The sequence below is a fragment of the Aptenodytes forsteri genome, unplaced genomic scaffold, assembly GCF_000699145.1.
Source record: "Aptenodytes forsteri isolate BGI_AS27 unplaced genomic scaffold, ASM69914v1 Scaffold55, whole genome shotgun sequence".
NCBI lineage: Eukaryota > Metazoa > Chordata > Aves > Sphenisciformes > Spheniscidae > Aptenodytes > Aptenodytes forsteri.
The window spans coordinates 11,705,083-11,723,038 of NW_008796063.1; the positions used below are offsets into that span (position 1 = coordinate 11,705,083).

General features: G+C 45.4%; 2 protein-coding genes across 2 annotated transcripts in view; one reads left to right on the forward strand and one right to left on the reverse strand.

Moving 5' to 3' along the window:
- Positions 1–9,769, forward strand: part of E4F1 (E4F transcription factor 1) — a 12,461-nt gene extending 2,692 nt beyond the window's left edge. Inside the window, exons 2-14 of the mRNA XM_009286618.2 lie at positions 192–343; positions 484–580; positions 989–1,194; positions 1,410–1,530; positions 1,816–1,968; positions 2,303–2,469; positions 3,103–3,330; positions 3,658–3,763; positions 4,282–4,499; positions 4,873–5,071; positions 6,331–6,491; positions 7,310–7,372; positions 8,013–9,769. Coding sequence (XP_009284893.2) covers positions 192–343; positions 484–580; positions 989–1,194; positions 1,410–1,530; positions 1,816–1,968; positions 2,303–2,469; positions 3,103–3,330; positions 3,658–3,763; positions 4,282–4,499; positions 4,873–5,071; positions 6,331–6,491; positions 7,310–7,372; positions 8,013–8,360 — 2,219 coding nt within the window. The 3' untranslated portion in view covers positions 8,361–9,769. The remainder of the gene's footprint in view (positions 1–191; positions 344–483; positions 581–988; positions 1,195–1,409; positions 1,531–1,815; positions 1,969–2,302; positions 2,470–3,102; positions 3,331–3,657; positions 3,764–4,281; positions 4,500–4,872; positions 5,072–6,330; positions 6,492–7,309; positions 7,373–8,012) is intronic.
- Positions 9,770–10,368: 599 nt separating this feature from the next.
- On the reverse strand, positions 10,369–17,734 carry ZDHHC4 (zinc finger DHHC-type containing 4). The gene is made up of 6 exons (XM_009286496.2): positions 17,580–17,734; positions 15,126–15,199; positions 13,267–13,445; positions 13,062–13,187; positions 12,154–12,398; positions 10,369–11,061 (listed from the first exon to the last, which is right to left on the reverse strand). The coding sequence occupies exons 1-6, from the start codon at positions 17,700–17,702 to the stop codon at positions 10,777–10,779; spliced, it is 1,032 nt and encodes a 343-aa protein (XP_009284771.1). The 5' UTR covers positions 17,703–17,734; the 3' UTR covers positions 10,369–10,776.
- Between the last annotated feature and the right edge of the window lie 222 nt (positions 17,735–17,956).

Sequence of the window (17,956 nt, forward strand, 5' to 3'; positions counted from 1 at the left end):
CCCCGCCGCGCCCCAGAAACCGCCTCCCTGCAGGAGCGAAAATACCCTTCGGCAACACCTCCCCCCGGCTGCCTTCTCCCCCGGCTCTCCGGAGCTCGCCGGGACAAGCAGGACAAAAGTTCTCGGCGTAAAGGCCGCTGGTGGAGGGGCGCCGTGTTCTCCTAAAGCCGTGACCGAATTTTCAATCGTAGACGAAGATGACGTGCACAAGTGCGGTCGCTGCCAGTCGGAGTTCACCTCCTTGGAAGAATTTGTGCAACACAAACTGCAGAAGGTCTGCCAGCGAGCGCCAGAAGCTCTCGCTGCTGCGCCGGCAGGTCTCCTCAACCAAGAAGCGCAAAAGGTGACAGCAGGCTTCTCCTCAAGCCGTGGCTGAAAATAATTAGGACGCAACGGTCTGTTGGGTTGGAGGGGAGAGAGCAGAACACAATGTTTTTTAAAGGTAATAAAACCTCTCTGCTAAAACGTTATCTGTTACAGCAGGTCGTTCCTTCTGTCGAGGAGTCGATAACGGTTGCTCATATAGTTGTTGAAGCATCTTCAATAGCAGAGGAAATCAGCAACGCATCTGCCATAGTAGGTGAGCTTCGCGACGCTTGCCTTTATGCCCCTGCTGGGTCAGGAACAGTTTCCTCGTCCGGTGTCCTCTTCCCCTTGATTTGTGTGGTAGTCGGGTACGTGCCACCTCTGGGCTACCGAGCGCTGGGGCTGGGGACGGAGCGTTGCCTCGGGGGTGTGAGAGAGGCATCCCTAGGCCAGCTCGGCAATTCTCTCCGCGTTAATGCAAATTGGATTGAAAAACGGACGTTTCTGGAACAGAGTTTAATATTTATGCCGCGATAACGAGAACTTTGCAAAGACCCGTGTTCCAGGTTTAAAGTAACCATTTCTCCTTCCTACTGCGTGAAATGCTGAACCAGTGAATTGCTCTAGTCGTGTAAAGCTCTCTTCTGTAAAGAACCTAGCTGTCTTCGTATCCTCTTCCCAGGCAGCGGGCACATCAAAGAAGTCATTGTTGCAGGAGACCACGTTTTTGAAAACCCAAATGGTCACGTTGATGGGGAAGTCCCTGAAGATCAAGGCAACCCTGATGATCAGGAGCAGGATATTTCCACAGAACTGATAAAGGTCAAGCTGCTGGTTAACAAAGAAGGGCGATATGTATGCGAATTGTGCCAGAAGACATTTAAAACAGTAAGTATCGCTTCTACTGTGTTCGGGTTAGCGAGTTACTCAGGCTAGCTGTTAACCGAGGCATCTCAAGACTCGGTAACAGCGCGCTTCCCTACTGCACGCTACACTTCCAAAAGGAAAGTTCTGCTTTCGGAAGGAGCGTTGTTGTTCTTCACGGCTGAAATGTAAAACCCTTAACCGTTCGAACATCTTTGAAAACGAAATTCTTTCCGTAGGCCAGCATCCTCAAAGCTCACATGATCACTCACAGCAGCAGAAAGGACTACGAATGTAAACTCTGTGGAACTTCCTTTAGGACAAAAGGCTCTCTGATCCGACACCACCGGCGTCACACTGGTAAGACGGCTCTCCGAAATAAGAGTTCCTCATTGCTGGAGCGTGCTGCGTGCGGTTATCCCGCTTACCTTCCAGCGGCGTTTATTGCTGCTTTCCATCCTCCGCTGAGCTGAGGCCGCGGAGCTCCCTGACGTTTGGGGTGCTGGGAGGCAACGCGAGGTTCTGGGATAAGCACAGTCTGCTCGCCGTAGGAGGCTGAAAGCGTTCTCCTTGCAGTCTGTCGCACAGAGCTAATACTGGCCGTGGTTAGTTTAATACTGTTGTTTCGATTCTCATCACTTCCAGATGAAAGACCTTACAAATGCAAGAAATGTGGGAAAAGCTTCCGGGAATCGGGAGCTTTGACTCGGCACCTGAAATCTCTGACACCTTGCACCGAAAAAATTCGCTTCAACATGAACAAAGAAATAGTAGTCAATAAAGATGATTTGCCAACAGGTCAGTGATGCTGCCGGTACCTGCCTTGCGTCTGATAAAACCGAGCATGCTCCCGGCACTTGAACTACAAGTTCTTTCTCATTTATCAAAAAAAAAAAATACAGCCGTGGTATTCAGTTTGTATCTTTTACACAGGAAAAAGTAATTTACAGAGCTAAGCTATTAACCTGAAGTGCGCGTAGCCAGGCGTTGACCGTGAAGAATGTTTGAGGAGCTGCTACAAAGACGGCTTTAACAGGCGCCTCGTATTCTAAGACACGTTTTGTGTAGGGCACAGCAAATTGACGAGGGGTGGCAGTACACCGAGTGACTCCTTGTGCTGCTTTTCTTGAAGGATCCTGTAGTTCCAACACAGACACCGTTTCATCAATAGCGAGTGAATCCATCGAGACCTCACCCGTGATTCATCTCGTGACAGATGCCAAAGGCAACGTTCTTCACGAAGTCCACGTCCAAATGCAGGAACTTCCTGTTGTAGATGCGAAATCCCTGGACCAAGATGTGAGTGTCGTTTCTCTTAAATACCCTTCGTGTGTCCTATGCAAAGAAGTATTTTGAACTATTTCACCTCAGAAACAAAATTTTCTTAGGTGCTGAGAATAAATCTGTGTGGCGGAAGTAAATGGTTAATTAGCTGCTTTTTCGTCTGAGAACACAGAAGGCACGCTCTGCTCTGACCTTGTCTGGCCATCTGCTGCTGCTGAGCTTAGCAGCACGTGTATAGCATACAGGGGGATGGGCAGGGTTCGCCACCACGTACTGGATGATGCAGACGGTGAGAGGGCGTTTTTGTTGACCGTTCCCTGCTACGAGACTCTGCGGTAGGAGCAAAGGCTTATCGTCCCTTGGAACGTATGTTTTCAGAGTACAGATTCACCCCATCTTCCTCCCCAGTCCAAGATCATAGAATCATAGACTAGTTTGGGTTGGAAGGGACCTCTAAAGGTCATCAGCCGCCCTGCCGTGGGCAGGGACATCTTCAACTGAATCAGGATGGTTCCCTTCTTGATCTTTCAACCCTGTGTCACAGCATTAGACACCCTACAAAGAACAACTGGCACAGCTATGTTGCTTTAAAAAAAGGGGCTAACTGTGTTATTTGCTGTACCAATTACTGACTGTTTATTCCTTCAGGAATCGCATCCTGAGGAGCTGCCGTGTGAGGGGGAAGTGAACAGCGAGAATCTGCTGAGGCAGGCCATGAGGAATTCGGGTATCGTGATAGAGAGAGTCGCTATGGAGGAAGTGCAAAAGCCAGACGAGCCTGCTGTAGCTGCTAGAGAAGAACTAGAAAACGAAGTGGTGGAAGCAGAAGAGGAGCCGTGTGGGGAACAGTGTGTTGAAGTAGAACAAGCGGAGTCTGTATGTTTGTATTCCATAAATAGATTTAATTTTTTAATCTTCCTTGCCCGCACTTGGTTGTGGACAGCACTGTTCGCCTCGCCGCCCCGCACGTTATCCTCGGCGCATCTCCCTGTGCCTGGGTCTTTGTGTCCATTTTTATAGTTAAGTTTTTCACGTATGCTTGAAGTGTAGCGTTACTACGCGCGCGCGCTCGCTCTCTCCTGTTAACAATATAGATCTCTTTCTTGTCAGAGCTGGAGTATTTAACTGGGAATTTGGTTAGCAATACTTACTGTACACGCTACTACAAAAAATATTTATGTCGTGCCATTTTCTTTCCAATAGACAGATGCAGAAAGAACAAACGGGTACAAAAGTTACGTTTGCCCTCACTGTAACGAAGCCTTCAGTGAAGCTGCTTCCCTTGAAACACACATCAAAGGTCATTTAGGTAAAGTTCTACTGCTTATGCTGTTGTCCAAAACGCGCTGTGTCTTGCTATGATCTTAAGCATAGTACAGCTTGCTTTGTTTCAAATTCCTTGCCTTTACAGGGCCGTTAGCCGTGCAAAATCAATTGATGCTTAACACACAAATATGAAAAGGTTGACTTTGGTTGAGCTCTAGAATACAGGGTAAAAGAAACATTAAAAAAAGAAAAAAAAAGTTTCCCTGTTTCAGGGCCTGCACCGCATCCCTGAAAGTAGAGTTTTGTGACGAGGCCAATAAAAAGGTTAGCGAGGCAGAACAGGTTGATGGGCTGGAACTGCTGCTTGAAAGGCACCAAAGGCGGTAAGAGCAACATCTGAGCAGAATTCACTTATGAATGAGACAAAGCCCGTACACGCAGTTGAAAATATAATTTCCCTCCCTGTCTGGGTTAATTTTTTTGGTAAGAATTTTGTTACGGCATGTCCTAGATGCTGCTGCTGGTTGTCCTGTATCAGCCATGCGTTCTCTCTCTCTCTAGATTACAAGCCTTTTAAGTGTGAGGAGTGTGGCAAAGAGTTCACGAAGGGCTATCTGCTAAAAAAGCATCAAGAAGTGCACGTGAATGAACGGCGTTTCCGCTGTGGAGAGTGTGGGAAGCTCTACAAGACCATTGCACATGTGAAGGGGCATCGAAGAGTGCATTCTGATGAGCGGCCGTATTCCTGTCCGAAGTGTGGCAAGCGGTACAAGACAAAGGTGTGCCTCCCTCGCAACAGGCTTGCCTTCAGATTTCCCTTTCCAGAGCCAGGGTTTGGGAGAAGTTAGCAGGCTTTGCTCCTGAAAGAACAAACGCCAGCTCACCTGCCTCTTGTAAGAGCAGAAGCTCCAGGAGCTTTTGTTTTAGTGGGGAAAAGGGGGACAGTCTTAATAAAACCTTCACGTTTGTGAAGAAACTGTCCCTTGGTGTGTGGAAAAAATTACGTAATAATAATAAACCCAAGTATTTATTGTGTCTTACATGAGAAGAAGTCCTCAAAGATGCTGACTTTTACCCTGGAGGCTAAAATACTGCTTGCTTGAGTTTGTCCTTCCCTTTAGCTGCCCTTCTCTTGCTTCTCTCTTTGTACAGAATGCCCAGCAAGTTCATTTCCGTACGCATTTAGAGGATAAGCCTTACGTCTGTCAGTACTGCAGTCGGGGCTTTCGGGAGAAGGGCTCTCTGGTCCGCCACATCCGCCATCACACGGGGGAAAAGCCTTTTAAGTGTTACAAGTGTGGGCGAGGGTTTGCAGAGCACGGCACTCTCAACAGGCACTTAAAAACCAAAGGTGAGGTGGCAGAGCTTGTCCGCGTCGGGGGGTGTGTGCGTGTGTTGTGCTGGGATTGGGTTTGGACAAGCTGCTTTTTGGCTGAATGGCAATGATTTTTCGGAGTGGATCTAATGACCTTCGTCCAAGGCCACTTGTTTATCTGCATCTCGGTTGCATCAGAAGGAGATGCATTGTGGGTTTTTTCATCTACATTAACGAGTATTTCTACTGTGATCTTTCTGACCAAGAATGATGCTGAACAGCCAGCCATAAAACAGTTCTAATATAAAATCTAGATCACCTAAATAAAGAGAAAGATAACCAAACCAGAATTTGCATTAAGAATCTAACTGCAGGGGTGCTGTGGGCTCTCTCCTCCAAACTCTGGCTTAAGTGGTCTCTCCAGTGTTGCCACTGCCCTAAGTGGGGAAGACAGACCCCAAACCGTACAAGAGTCTACCCCGAATCGTGAAGTGGTTCTGGCCCAAGGCTGTACACAAAGAGGGAGAAAACGAACGTTTTCACAAAGCAATGCCAGAGAGAGCTTGGCTTCTGTGTTGGGGAAGAGGCGAGAGGACTGTAAAACCTACTATGTGGCACATATTGTTATGGTTAAACTTGCCAACTGGTTTTTTTTTGGCATTAAATTCGTACTAATTTGGGGGTTTTATGAAATCCTGTGAAAACACGAAGTGTGGATGTTCTGTGAGGAAAATGTTTTAAGTAAAGTTCTCACAGATAATCTTGTTTGAGCGGCTTAGTTACGCTGGACCTGCTGCTCCTTTAGCTCCTAAGCACGGATTTTCAGACTTCTTCAGGTAGTGATGATGATGTATTGAGATTGTAAAGGACAATACAAGTTTACTGAAGGAAAAAAAAAAGCTTCCTAGGTAGATACTGAAATGTAACGCATAAGCAGAAAAGATACACAACTTAAAATATACCGAAAGTCTTAACTGTATGTTCTTCACATACGGCTTTTGAAATCCTGTACGGTTTTACGCATCTGAATTCAGTTGTGTATTTTTTTAAATGACACTGGACAGTTGCTCTCCTCGAGGCTCAGTGCTGTTGGCTGGTGTCACGTAGACCTCTTCTGGGCCATCATTTGGCCTGTCTTGGTGGGATGAGAGCCTGTCGTCCGACTGCTGGTTGCTTGTCAGTGGCATCCCATTAAAGGGGTCTTGTTTGTGCCACACAGTATTTTCCAGGTACTCCTGTATTTGAGATGCTTATGAAAAATAATGTTTTTCTGGCGCTTTTGGAATACCATGCAGGTGGCTGCCTCCTTGCTTTGAAAGAGGTGGAAGAAGTGATGGTGTCCGAGGAAAGTCAGTCAGCTGACAACTTAGCTGCAACAGTCATTTCTGAAGATCCTCACACTGTTTTGGTAGAGTTTTCTTCAGTGGTGGCGGACACTCAGGAATACATCATCGAGGTAAGAAGTGGGGCAAACAGCCTTCTCATCCTGAACTTAGCATGGTATTTTGTCAATAAAAACTGCAGTTGTGCATGTTCCTCATTTAGGCTTTTGGGAGAAGGTAAAACGGGATGTAGCCAATGCCACCCCTGCCTGCATGACCCTAGGAATACGTAGGATTAATCTTGTTCAGAAGGAGAGCACCTGGAACCTACTTCACCACCCTTCTCGAAGTCCTGCATGTAACGTAGGCAGGAAAATGAGAACGCAGGGAAGACTGACAGTAGTTCATCAGAAGGCTGAGACCGAGAACTTCTGACCAAACCAGATTTTATGTCCTCGCAAACTTGCTTCAGCTTTCCCTCAACTTTTACCTCCTCTTTTCTCCCATTTCTATTTAGCTTATTTTGTCTGAAATAATCTCTGTTGTTTATAACTGGCCGTGGCTGCCAAAAGCAATGAATTACGCATTTCGCTTTCTCCCCCTTCGTGACAAAGAGCCAGTACTCATCCGTGCAGAATAACACAGTTCATTTATTGAGTCCCTTTAGTGCTGCCATAGTTTTTCTCCAGTAGGAGAGAAATCTGCCAGTTGGCCGAGTCCTGCTGAGAGAGGACATTCTCTTTCAGTTATTTGTGAGCACTTTGCATTACCTTTAAGTAGCTCTCGATAATGGGATTTGGAGGGAATTTCAAGGAGGAGTGGTCTTTAGAGTAGCTACTGCATCATGGGGGGGAACAAAGACGTGCAAAAGATCTTAGTGTCTTGTATCTTGGTAATAAAAGATTTTTTTGTAACAATCTAAAAAGGGAATCATCATATTTTGTCTTTCAAGACTGCTACTGAAGACATGGAGACCAGCGAAGCTACTGAAATAATAGAGGGAACCAGACATGAGGTAAAGCAGCCACGTAAACTATTATTTTTGGGGACTTGCTGTAGATGAAGTGAATCACTTTTAGCGTCTAAATAAACCCAACTTCAAGTAATTAATTTACCAACCTCTAGTTTTGCAGACCTGTCTGTGTAAAAACATAATACTGGTCATACTGGGTTTGACTGAGCCCTGTTAACCCCAGATCCGCTTAGTGATGGTGGCTAGTGACTTGCATGGCTTCACACACGAGAACATAGCTGCCGGCTAAGTAGAATGGTACAGTAACACTTCAGCCTGAATGCTAGCAATAATGGTGGCTGCAAAGTCAGAGGCTGGCCGGGCTCTTGACTTGCAGTCAGCCAGTTTAAAAGTCTGGGCATGCATTGTTAAGATTTCTCTGTAAACAGTAGTTTGACTTTCTGTAGGAAGTACCCTGCTGGCGAAACGTCCTCAGCGACGTGAGGTGTGACGTGTTTAGGAGTCCGCTGTTCTCGGGGTGATGAGAACTTGAGTGAGCGGCTGGAGGAAATTGGAATTAAATGCTGCTTGTTGTACTGCCCTGCTGGTCATCAAGCACTGTTTATGGCGGTGATAACTGTCTGTACTTCTAACAGAGTACTATACGCCGAGAAATAACGCGGCCTCTTTTCTCTTAATGTAGGTTGACAGCCACATTATGAAGGTTGTGCAACAAATAGTAAATCAAGCCAACTCTGGTCACCAGATCATTGTACAGAACGTCACCGTGGCAGAAAACTCTGAAGTAACCACAGATGCTGCGGACACCATCACCATCGCGACCCCCGAAAGCCTCACGGAGCAGGTGGCTATGACGCTGGCTTCCGCCATCGGAGAAGGAGCAGTGCTGACCACCGAGGGTAGCATCGAGACAGAAGAAGCAACGGTGACGATGGTGGCATCCGAGGACATTGAAATAATGGAACATGCAGGAGAGTTTGTGATCGCCTCCCAGGAGGGGGAGGTGGAAGTCCAGACTGTCATTGTGTAATGAACAGCATGCAGCTAATGACAGATGTTAACGTAAAACTTACTGGTTTTCTCCAGTTTTGGGGAATTTGATCAGTCCTAAGTTTGCCAGTGTAATTGTTCAGAGAGCAAGGGAGAGAATGTTTCTATAGGTAAGTGGCTTAACAGGATGGTACAGCCCTGAGATGTTTCCTGTTGAAAATGGAAACAACAGTAGTTAAACCTCTGCCTGGTTATACTGTGGAGGTGACTGATAGGCCACATTTGACAGCCTCGGCATTTTGTACAGCTGCCTCAAAGAAAGGAAGATCCTTTGTGAAGCATTTCCCTCTGACCACAGGGCAGCGGTGTTCTGGTGTTCAGATTTAAAAGGATTCAGAAAGTGAAGCAAGTACGTAGGGTCTCATAAGAGACTACTTAATCATATGCATTTAAAACCAACCAAGAAAACCAAACCTAAGGAGTTCTGGTGTGCGTTCACCACCACTCAAAACCTTTCATGCCTTTAACCTCACTACTTTAGTCCTCCTAAGGCATGGTACTGCAGTATTTTATTTTATATCCTGGAAAGTAGCCTTATGTACTGGTCTATGAAAGAATGCATCATTGTACCCTTGCAATGCCAGACAGGCTACTCTGAGAGCTGGTCTGTTGGTGTGTAAAGCCATATTGTATATGATTTTTTTTTTTTTTTAGAAACCATATACGGATTTTTAATTGCATATTGTACAGATTCGGCATGTAAATAAATACATTTTTAAAAATAAAGTTATTTAAAGTTCTTACTATATTTTTCCAATTTCTCCTCTATTACCCCTCAAACAGAAGAATTTCTGGAAAGAGAACAGGGCCACTTGACATTGTTCTTAAGAAACCCTCATTGCTGGGCGAGTCAAACACGCTGTTTTTCCCCAAACAAACGCAAGCCTCTAAAAGCAGCCAGTACATCTTTCAAGTGATCTCTAGTTAGAGGGATTTCAGGAGGTCACTTGCACAGCTGTAAGTTTACTTTTGTCTTCCACCATTAAGGCAGAGGGTTTTCTTGAGGGACACCGATGAAGTGCCTTTCAGCGTTCACCCTCTACAGAAGTGGAAGACCGTGTTACTGCCGCGCTTTTGAGGCGGCCTGTTCAGTGACTGCAGGTGGGCAGCCCTAGAAACAGCCTCGGCAACTGTAACTTCCCCTGCTGCAAAATGCCCGAAATACAAAGAAATGCCTAAGACGTGGTTGAGCCTCTTGCTGTGAACAGATATATCAAACAATGCAATAAAGACGAGAAATGCCAGCACTGAGTTTGTAATCTGCCAGGACCTGTCTGTCCGGAGCTCGATATCAAATCTCCGATACCCTTGTCAGGAGGCTGAAGTTTTGTCCAGAAGTCCACCATTTTCGTGACTCTAAGGCTGAAATGGCATCTTATTTTGAAAGAGCTGAAAACGGGTATCGAGAAAGAGACTTAGCAGGTAAGGAGAAGCAGCACTTGTGGTAGTTTCCTTCCTGAAATTAAGGTCTTCCATACTATACAAATCCACAGTAGAACATGGTTTCTGCAGGTTAAGATTCTGCCAGTAAATTTCCAGCTAAATACATGCAACCTATTCTACGTACTGTTAACAGTAACGGGTTAATCATTTGCCAAAGGTACTTACAAAAAGATGAAGCTTCCTCGAAGCTCACAGCAGCTCTTTGTTAGCTCTTCCCTTGCACGGGCACACACAGAGGAAAAGATTCACGTCAGTAAGATGGACCGAACTTGCCTCTCCGTACCAGCAAATTTGGTCCCTCTAACGAGGAACCGAGAGCACTAAGCTTAACCTCAGAGATCTCACCAAGTGACGTATCTTAAATAGTGCTCTGCTGAGGCATTGTTAATCAGAATACTGCTGAAAATAGTAACTCACAGCTGAATACAGTCAGCTGGGAGTTACTATTTTCCTGCAGGGGGGGGAAAAAAAGTGAATAGTTGACAAATACGCGCATTCAGATGTTTACCACTTCCACATGTGTGACTGCTATGTTCCTGTGAAGTCTCCTGCAGGAAGACCTACTTCAGATGTACCAAAGTAACTTAGGAACTCAGTTTGCCTATTATACCGTGGTATAATGCAGCATACAAACAGTAATCATAAAAAAACCCCCCGTTCCTTGTGTACGTGTTCCTTAGCTGAACCTCTCTCCAGTACAGCTTGCTTCAATACTGCGATTGTGTCTGAAAAGACGAACGGGCCACTGTCACAACTGGTACCAGCAGCGTTACAGATAAACTTGGAAGAACTCTAGTTTTTTGAAGACTGGTCGGCTTTATGAAAACATAGTTTCCAATTACTTCATTGAAATACAGCGACCTTTTTACAAAAGTTGTTTGGGGCATCAAAGCGCGCTGCTGAAATAAAGTCTTACAAAAAGTTTAAAAAGGCACATATACAGAATAACGTCTTCATGTTTTCTTCTTTCTTTCCAACGCTGTAGGAGGCTTAAAGATTTCCTTTAAATTCATCCAGACTCCTTTAGAATAAGTGTTTTTGTAGACAGCTCGTCTGTCATGAGGCTGCAGCGTTAGATGGTGGGACCACCCGTATCTTCTGGATTTATACCATTCGTTGGAAGTTTGGTTGGTTAAGGCCAAATATAGATTGAAGCAGCAGTATGCACCCAGTACGAGTGCGAGAAGAGTAACAAAACCAAGCATGAAGACAATCCTAGGAAAAGTCAAGAAAAGGTGCTGCAAAGAAAGAAAATAGTCACTTAGTTAAAAAGCTGGAGCATTAAATCACACGGAAGCATGTGACCGCTGCAACACGCCAGCTGCAATGCACATCCGTACGCACGCGCAACTGTGCGGCTCCAGAAATAAGGCCACAGCCCTATCCCCCATCCAGCTCAGCGACGGTCCATTCCTAATTGCATCTCTGCGTAAAGCACAGAGATTTCCAGAAATGTATTTCCTCGCAAGCCTTGCTAATATGCGGGAGTGTTTTCTACACCCATCTATCTATCTCTGAATGTTTGTATTTCATATTGGAATTTTGCTCGTTTGTTTTCTTGTTGCTTTTTTAATTAAAAAAGAATCATTAATGCAGATCATCTGAAAACAAACCGCCAAATGAAGAGGCTACAATCTGGTACAACTTCAGGTTTTGCTGACATGATACAGCTGAAGCAGCTCTTTTCTGAGTTAAATTCCAATACCGGGGAGTGGTAACGGTACTTCTCAAACATGAGCAAACATTCCCTGACCAAGATCCCTTTATAAGAGTACAAGGCCGAAACGTCTGTTGTCTAGGATGAGGAAGAGAGAAAGCATTTACTACTTGGCACCTCAGCGCCACAGGACAGAAAGGGATGAGGGGATTGAAACGCAAATGACTCAAGTGCTAGAGAGACTCAAAGTCACCCTTTGCTTGTACGTGAGAGAAAATAGTCAAGTATCTAAATTCCAGGGTAGTAGGGTCCTGCTTTAACATCTCCATGAAGGTATCCCAAGGACTGTTAACTGTTTCCTAAATGTTACTGCAGTAGATGGTCACTGGAACACAAAGTCATTCTTTGTGAATCAGATCTGCCAAGTGAAAGCAGTCTGGAGACAGGAATAGGAAGAATGGGAGAGCTGAATGAAGTGCTATGGGAAAAATCCCATATTTTTAAAGTAGTCTGCAATGGCAGTTTTCTAAACTTAATTAGCCCTGTAAGTCGGTAAAAAACTGCAGCCTGTCCACATTCTGCCTGTGAGAACGGGTGGAGTTGAAAGATTCCTGAAAGCAAAGACCGAGACAAACCTTTTTATAGGCTAATAGCCCAGACAGCATAAACTTACCTGAATGAGGAAGAGAATCTCGACAGCACGCTCTTGTCCTTGGTCATCAATGTAACTCCCGCGCATCATGTTTGACAGCAGCACCACTCGGACGAGAAACGCTGCTGTGATGATCGCAACGGTTGCAGCCATGGCAGTCAGCGTGAAGAGGTAAAGGAAGAAATACTTTGCGTTGAAGGCACCAATGCAGTTGTTGACCCACACACAGTGGTGATCAAAACGATGTACACACATACTGCAGAAACCTGATGAGGAGTGACAAGACAGTTCAGTTTTTTGGTTTGGTTTTTTTTTTAAGTAATCAATTTGATTTTTACACAGTTTAGGATAGTTTTTCATCTGAAAAAAATCTGAGAATTATGGACATGATTTAGCTGATAGCTTTTTAAGCAAATATACTAATTTCAACCGCGTATCATAAAAAATCCCCAATACTAAAAACAAAGACGTGTATCTCATTTCTTCTTTTATTCACCAAGACTGCAGCTCAAAGACTTTGGTTTCTCTGACAGTACTGCCTAGCAAAGCATATGAAAGGTAGAGATTGTAGCTCCCAGCTTTATTTTGGATGATAACAGCAAATTCTGCAAGAGAAACACAAAATCCTGAACTGGGGTCTTGACCGGTGATGATTTTTCATTTAACTTCCAGATGCTCAAAAGCTTGCCTGTTCCTGACCCCAAATGATACCCTCGGAACTGGTAATTTCTGTGAGAAGAAACAGCAGCAAAACAGTTCCACGGATGGGCAAAGGGCAGCTGTGATCCGGGACCCCAGTAATACGAACATAATCCTGTGCGCGTCGAGCTGGATAACAGAACAGATGTAGTGTGAACTGCAATTATTGATGGAGAATTAATCTGGGAAAGTATTACTGCTATGCTTATCCAGGAAGTTAAGATTCTTACTGCAATGTTTTGATCTGGCTGGCTTCTCCATGTTGCACGTAGGACACACGATGCCTTTCTGAAATAACACACCGTCATATGCATAAATCTTAACCAACGATGCATGATTTGATTTTGTTATTATACCTGTGAAGGAAACAAGAAAAATAGCAAAAGTAACGCTCCGTTTCCAAAGAGCTACAGCTCACAATCAGCACGAGCTTACCAGGATTGGCCCGGGAGCAGAGAATGAAGCAGCCCATGTTCCCAGCCAGCAGCAGGTAGGGCAGCAGCAGGAGGAGGAGGTGGAACTGCAGCTCCCAGCAGTAAACAAACACTTCCCATGTGTACTCCCCATACACTGCAGCTTGCAAGGCTACGTGCAGGACGACAAACAAGCAGCTTCTGTAACAGAAAGGGGACAGTCTATTTAATACTCAGCGTCCTGCTTAACAGGTCAAGTACACTCGGAGGTGATCAGCAAAGACTTTCCAAATGCAAGGAGACACCTCTTTTAGGTTTTCAGGCCAGCGTGGGTTGCATATTAATAGTGTTTTCTCCAGGCAATGGCTTCTCCTTCTCCCCACATACGCTCCTTTAAATATGCCAGCTAAATTCACTTCCATTATTGTCATGCCCTTTGGATTTTTTTCCCCAACAGCAGAGTCAAGTACAAAGCAGCCTTGGGGCTGACAAAATATGCCACAGCAACAGGCCACAAAACATTCTGCCAGAAGACATTTGCTGTGTGCTGCTCTGAAAGTAAAGAAAACCCCAGTAAGTGGTAATCTTAAAAAAACCTGTAATAATATAAGCAGCTGTTACGAAATAGCGTGGCAGGAGGTTTGCAATGGCGAACGCTAGTTCCAACCTGTTGGGAGACCTACAGCTTCTGCGAGGCAAGTTGCACAACCGTTTGGCACGCAGGTTTGTTTGGGATGCGTCATACTGAGCAACAACTTTCAGCAGCCTGGCAAACAGATGCTCAGATAAGCCACGCGTTAGGAGGGCAACGTTCACTTACTACAGTTCTCTGCATTATACATCAGTTTGCTGGACTTTTATTACGAGTTTTAAATAACTAGCGATGTGTATTTTACTGCAGCGGGGAGTCCGTTGCAGACAAGCTCTCCTCTACTGCTCTCTCCTAAGCCATTTCTGTGTGCAATCCAGCAGGATCCTGCGGAGTCTCCTCTCAGCTGCAGGGCTACGAGAAGATAGCCTGCAAGTGCTGCACCTCACTGGACTTCTGCACGAACTGAAAAATCTCTCGCTTGAATGAGGGGAGGCAGTCGAAGGGTGTGCGTGGAGGATCAGAGTGCCTCCAGCGCACAGCATAACCTAGCAATGACAACTACACCAGGCTCATCAGATAATTGCTCTGCTGCTGACTGCACATTTGACAGTGTAACCACTCTCTCTTGGGCTGTGTTAACAGCAGAGAATCTGCACAGCAGGCAACAAAACAACTGCAGCACATGTTCCACAGCTGTAGATGTTACATCCCTGAAGTGTCTGTCATACTGGAGTTGCTGCCCCCAGAGGAAAGGTATTTAAATCGTTCCTGAAGCAGATCCTAAAGCACCAAAGTTTACAGGACGCTACAAAATTCACCTTAATACAGCAGGCTGCACATTGGCAGCTGTGCAGCTTCCCCTTGAGCCACCTGGACATCCAAGCTGCTGGACTAAGAATAATGGGATTTGAGGGAGAGGATGGGGATCGCTAGCTCTGTCTAAACTCTTTCTGCAGCTGCCAGAGAGCCTGTTGTAATTCTCTTGCGGATGCAGTCTCCCACCAGTGTGACCAACATCTGTTACACTGGAAGCTACTGAGCCACATTATCTTTATTTGTCAATATGTTCAAATATTTCAGGGTACCATTTCCCAACAATAAGCAAGGAACAGAAAGACAACAGTGTGGCAAACCTTAAAGGGAATCTGTAACCCCCGACAAGCACCCCTAATGAGGAGGGAATATCTAAGCATAATAGTGAAAGCTCTGATGGTGGCAGGAGGTCACCTGTAGTGGCCAGAAATACTAGTGAAAAATAAGGTCAAAAGCATAAAAAAAAAGTGCAATACCTTGTGTGGAAGAGCCTGTGAAGCACCCTCCGTGTCGCGCTCTGGAGCTGTGCGGGGATTACAAATGACAATACCTGAAGCAAATGAAAACACTGTTATCTGGATTGCACATCACTTCTGCCCTGTGGAACGTTCAAACAAAAACATGTCACCTAGTCCCTCAGTTATATATCACTGTAGCCGTATCGCCAGGGAGGAAGCTCATTTTCAGGGGCATCTGAGGTCCTAAGAATATAGGCAGGCACGTTGCTGGGGTTTTCAAAATGGGGGCGAGGTTCCATATTCTTGGAAGCCCAGAAGGCACAAACAAATGTATCTGGGTTAATGTGTGAAAGTTGTAAGGAGCTTATATCAGGTTATAGACTGGGCAACTGGTTAAGCAGGGGATAGAACTGAGCAATTTCTGAACTACAATATGCTTCATCAGGACATCTGACAGATGCAAGCGGAGATAAGCAAAGGGATAAAGCCCACTATCCTCCAGAAAAAGGAAAAAAAAACCCAACCAAAAAACAAACAAACCCCACCAAACCCAAAAAATCCAGTTTCTTCAACTACAGCTGTGATCCAGTCTGATAACTCCACGTCTATCTAACTGCCGTTTCAAAACCAGCTAGGCACAATGAAGAAGAAAACTGCCTGTCTTCGTTCAGCAAAGTCCTCAGCAATAGCCTGTGACTGCAGAATCGTTTGACTCCGCTGTTCAGAAGGTGACAGATCTCTGTAGCAGCACGCTGCTCCATCAGTGGTGGAGGAAGTAGAGCAGCTGAGCCTATTTCTAGCTGACATGGAAAGAAAACATGCAGCGAGAGCTTCTTGTCTCAGATGTGAAAGACCAGAAGGCAAAAAGCATATGTAGAGTTGAGAAGATGTTAAATATTTTTCTTTTAACTGGCATGCCTCATATCAGCAGTTCAAGTGACAAGTCTTTTTTAAAAGAGGCTGCGTACTGCAATAGGAAACACACAACGAGACAGAAAAGCAACCTGCATGTGACTGCAAAATTCAAGTTTAAATTAACTGTATGTGTGTTAGCACAGTCTAACATTACATTCGATATCCATTATTCCCCCCCCGATCCCCTGTATTTCAGCCATTCCCTACACCAAAGCAAAAGGCTCTTACAAATACGATTTGTGCTTGCAGTGGCGATGAAAGTAGGAGGGAAGGAGAAGACCTGTACCGCACGTATAACCACCTCGCACAACCGAACCGCTGGCAGCAAGGAAAACAGACCCCGGGGGGGAAGCTGACTCGTCGCAGAGCTAGAAATAGCTGTGCTCTGTGCACGTTAATTATTTCATACCGCTGACAATGAATACTTTAAAGGATCTTACAGGAGTGCAGTCAAACAATTTCAACAACTTCCAGGCTTATACGCTTCATTAACTACAGTCAGAAATGAATTTAAAATACAGTGGCTAGAGAACCTATTTAGGATTACCTATATTTATTTCATGCGTACAAGTATCGATTACATTTCTCCAGACAGTGACTTGACATCACAGCAGTATTTTAATTGCTGATTGTTACACAAATTTCATAGAGGCTCCTATTGAGAAATGTGGGTAAATATTAAATTTATCTGCACAATGATCTCTGTGTCTATAAAGCAAAATGAAAAGAAAGTGTAATCCTAGTAGCAAATTCAAAGTCCGTTTAGACTCATGTAAAAAGCATTAAATATTATTTACAACTTAAATGATGATTGCCTTATCCTTTCCCTTCCAAGAATGCTACACCTTTTTTTTTTCTTCTTCATTCAGACACAGCCCAATAGACAGAAAAATAAGCTAGTGCCTTTTCAATCCATTCCCTGTTTTTACAATAAAACGCCAATTCTTAATCCTCTTTTAAAGCTCTTCATTCCTCCTTCTTTCTTAGGAAACAACAGCCTGCAGCATTATTGCAGGCCCACGTTAAAGAGCTTCCCCTAAAATATCTGCTACCAGTTATAATTCCCTCCCTATTTTAATTCTCAAACCTCCCCCCACCTTTTTCCTCTTAATGACAGCAGCAAATACCGTAAAATTGCAAACAGCTGGGGCCTCGTTGTTATTTAATTTCTCAAAGCCGACGTGTTACGGTGTCACTGAACAATGTATTTTCAGTATCGCGAGAAGCTCCATCCTTACTACAACCCTGCGGTGACCGCAGGCGGCCAGACCGGCGCACGCAGGAGCGGGAGCTGTACGACACAAACGGGTTTTTACTACCTGCTCGGGCAGGATCTCATCAGCCAGAAGGAGACACAGTTCCGTTTCCAATCCCAGTCAGCACTTACCCGAGAGCACTTGTCGAAATAGGAGGGAATATGAAATATACCGTATCGTCACTCTAACCACGTATACTAGCATTTTTTATGGAGGAGATATACACTAATTTTAGCACGACAAACTAGGACAGACCGCCGGGACGGGAGCTGATCATCGCCCTGACAGGTCAGTTCTTTACCTGGCTCGCACCGTTGACACTCCTTGCGAGGAAACTCTCCTTCCTTCCCGAGCAGGCGCAGAGCAGAGCCACAGCAGCGAGGACGAAACACAAGTAAATCACCAAGAGTGTCAGAAAGTCCATCCTGAGCCCTGCAACGCAACAGCAGCAGCTTATCGCTGCCCCTCGGTGCCACCCCTCGGTGCCAGCCCTCGGTGCCAGCCCCTTCACCCTACCCCTTTGTGCCAGCCCTCGGTAACAGCCCCTCGGTACCAGCCCCTCGGTGTCACACCTCGGTGTCACGCCTCGGTGCCAGTCCCTCGGTACCAGCCCCTCGGTGTCACCCCTCGGTACCAGCCCCTCAGTACCAGCCCCTCGGTGTCACCCCTTGGTACCAG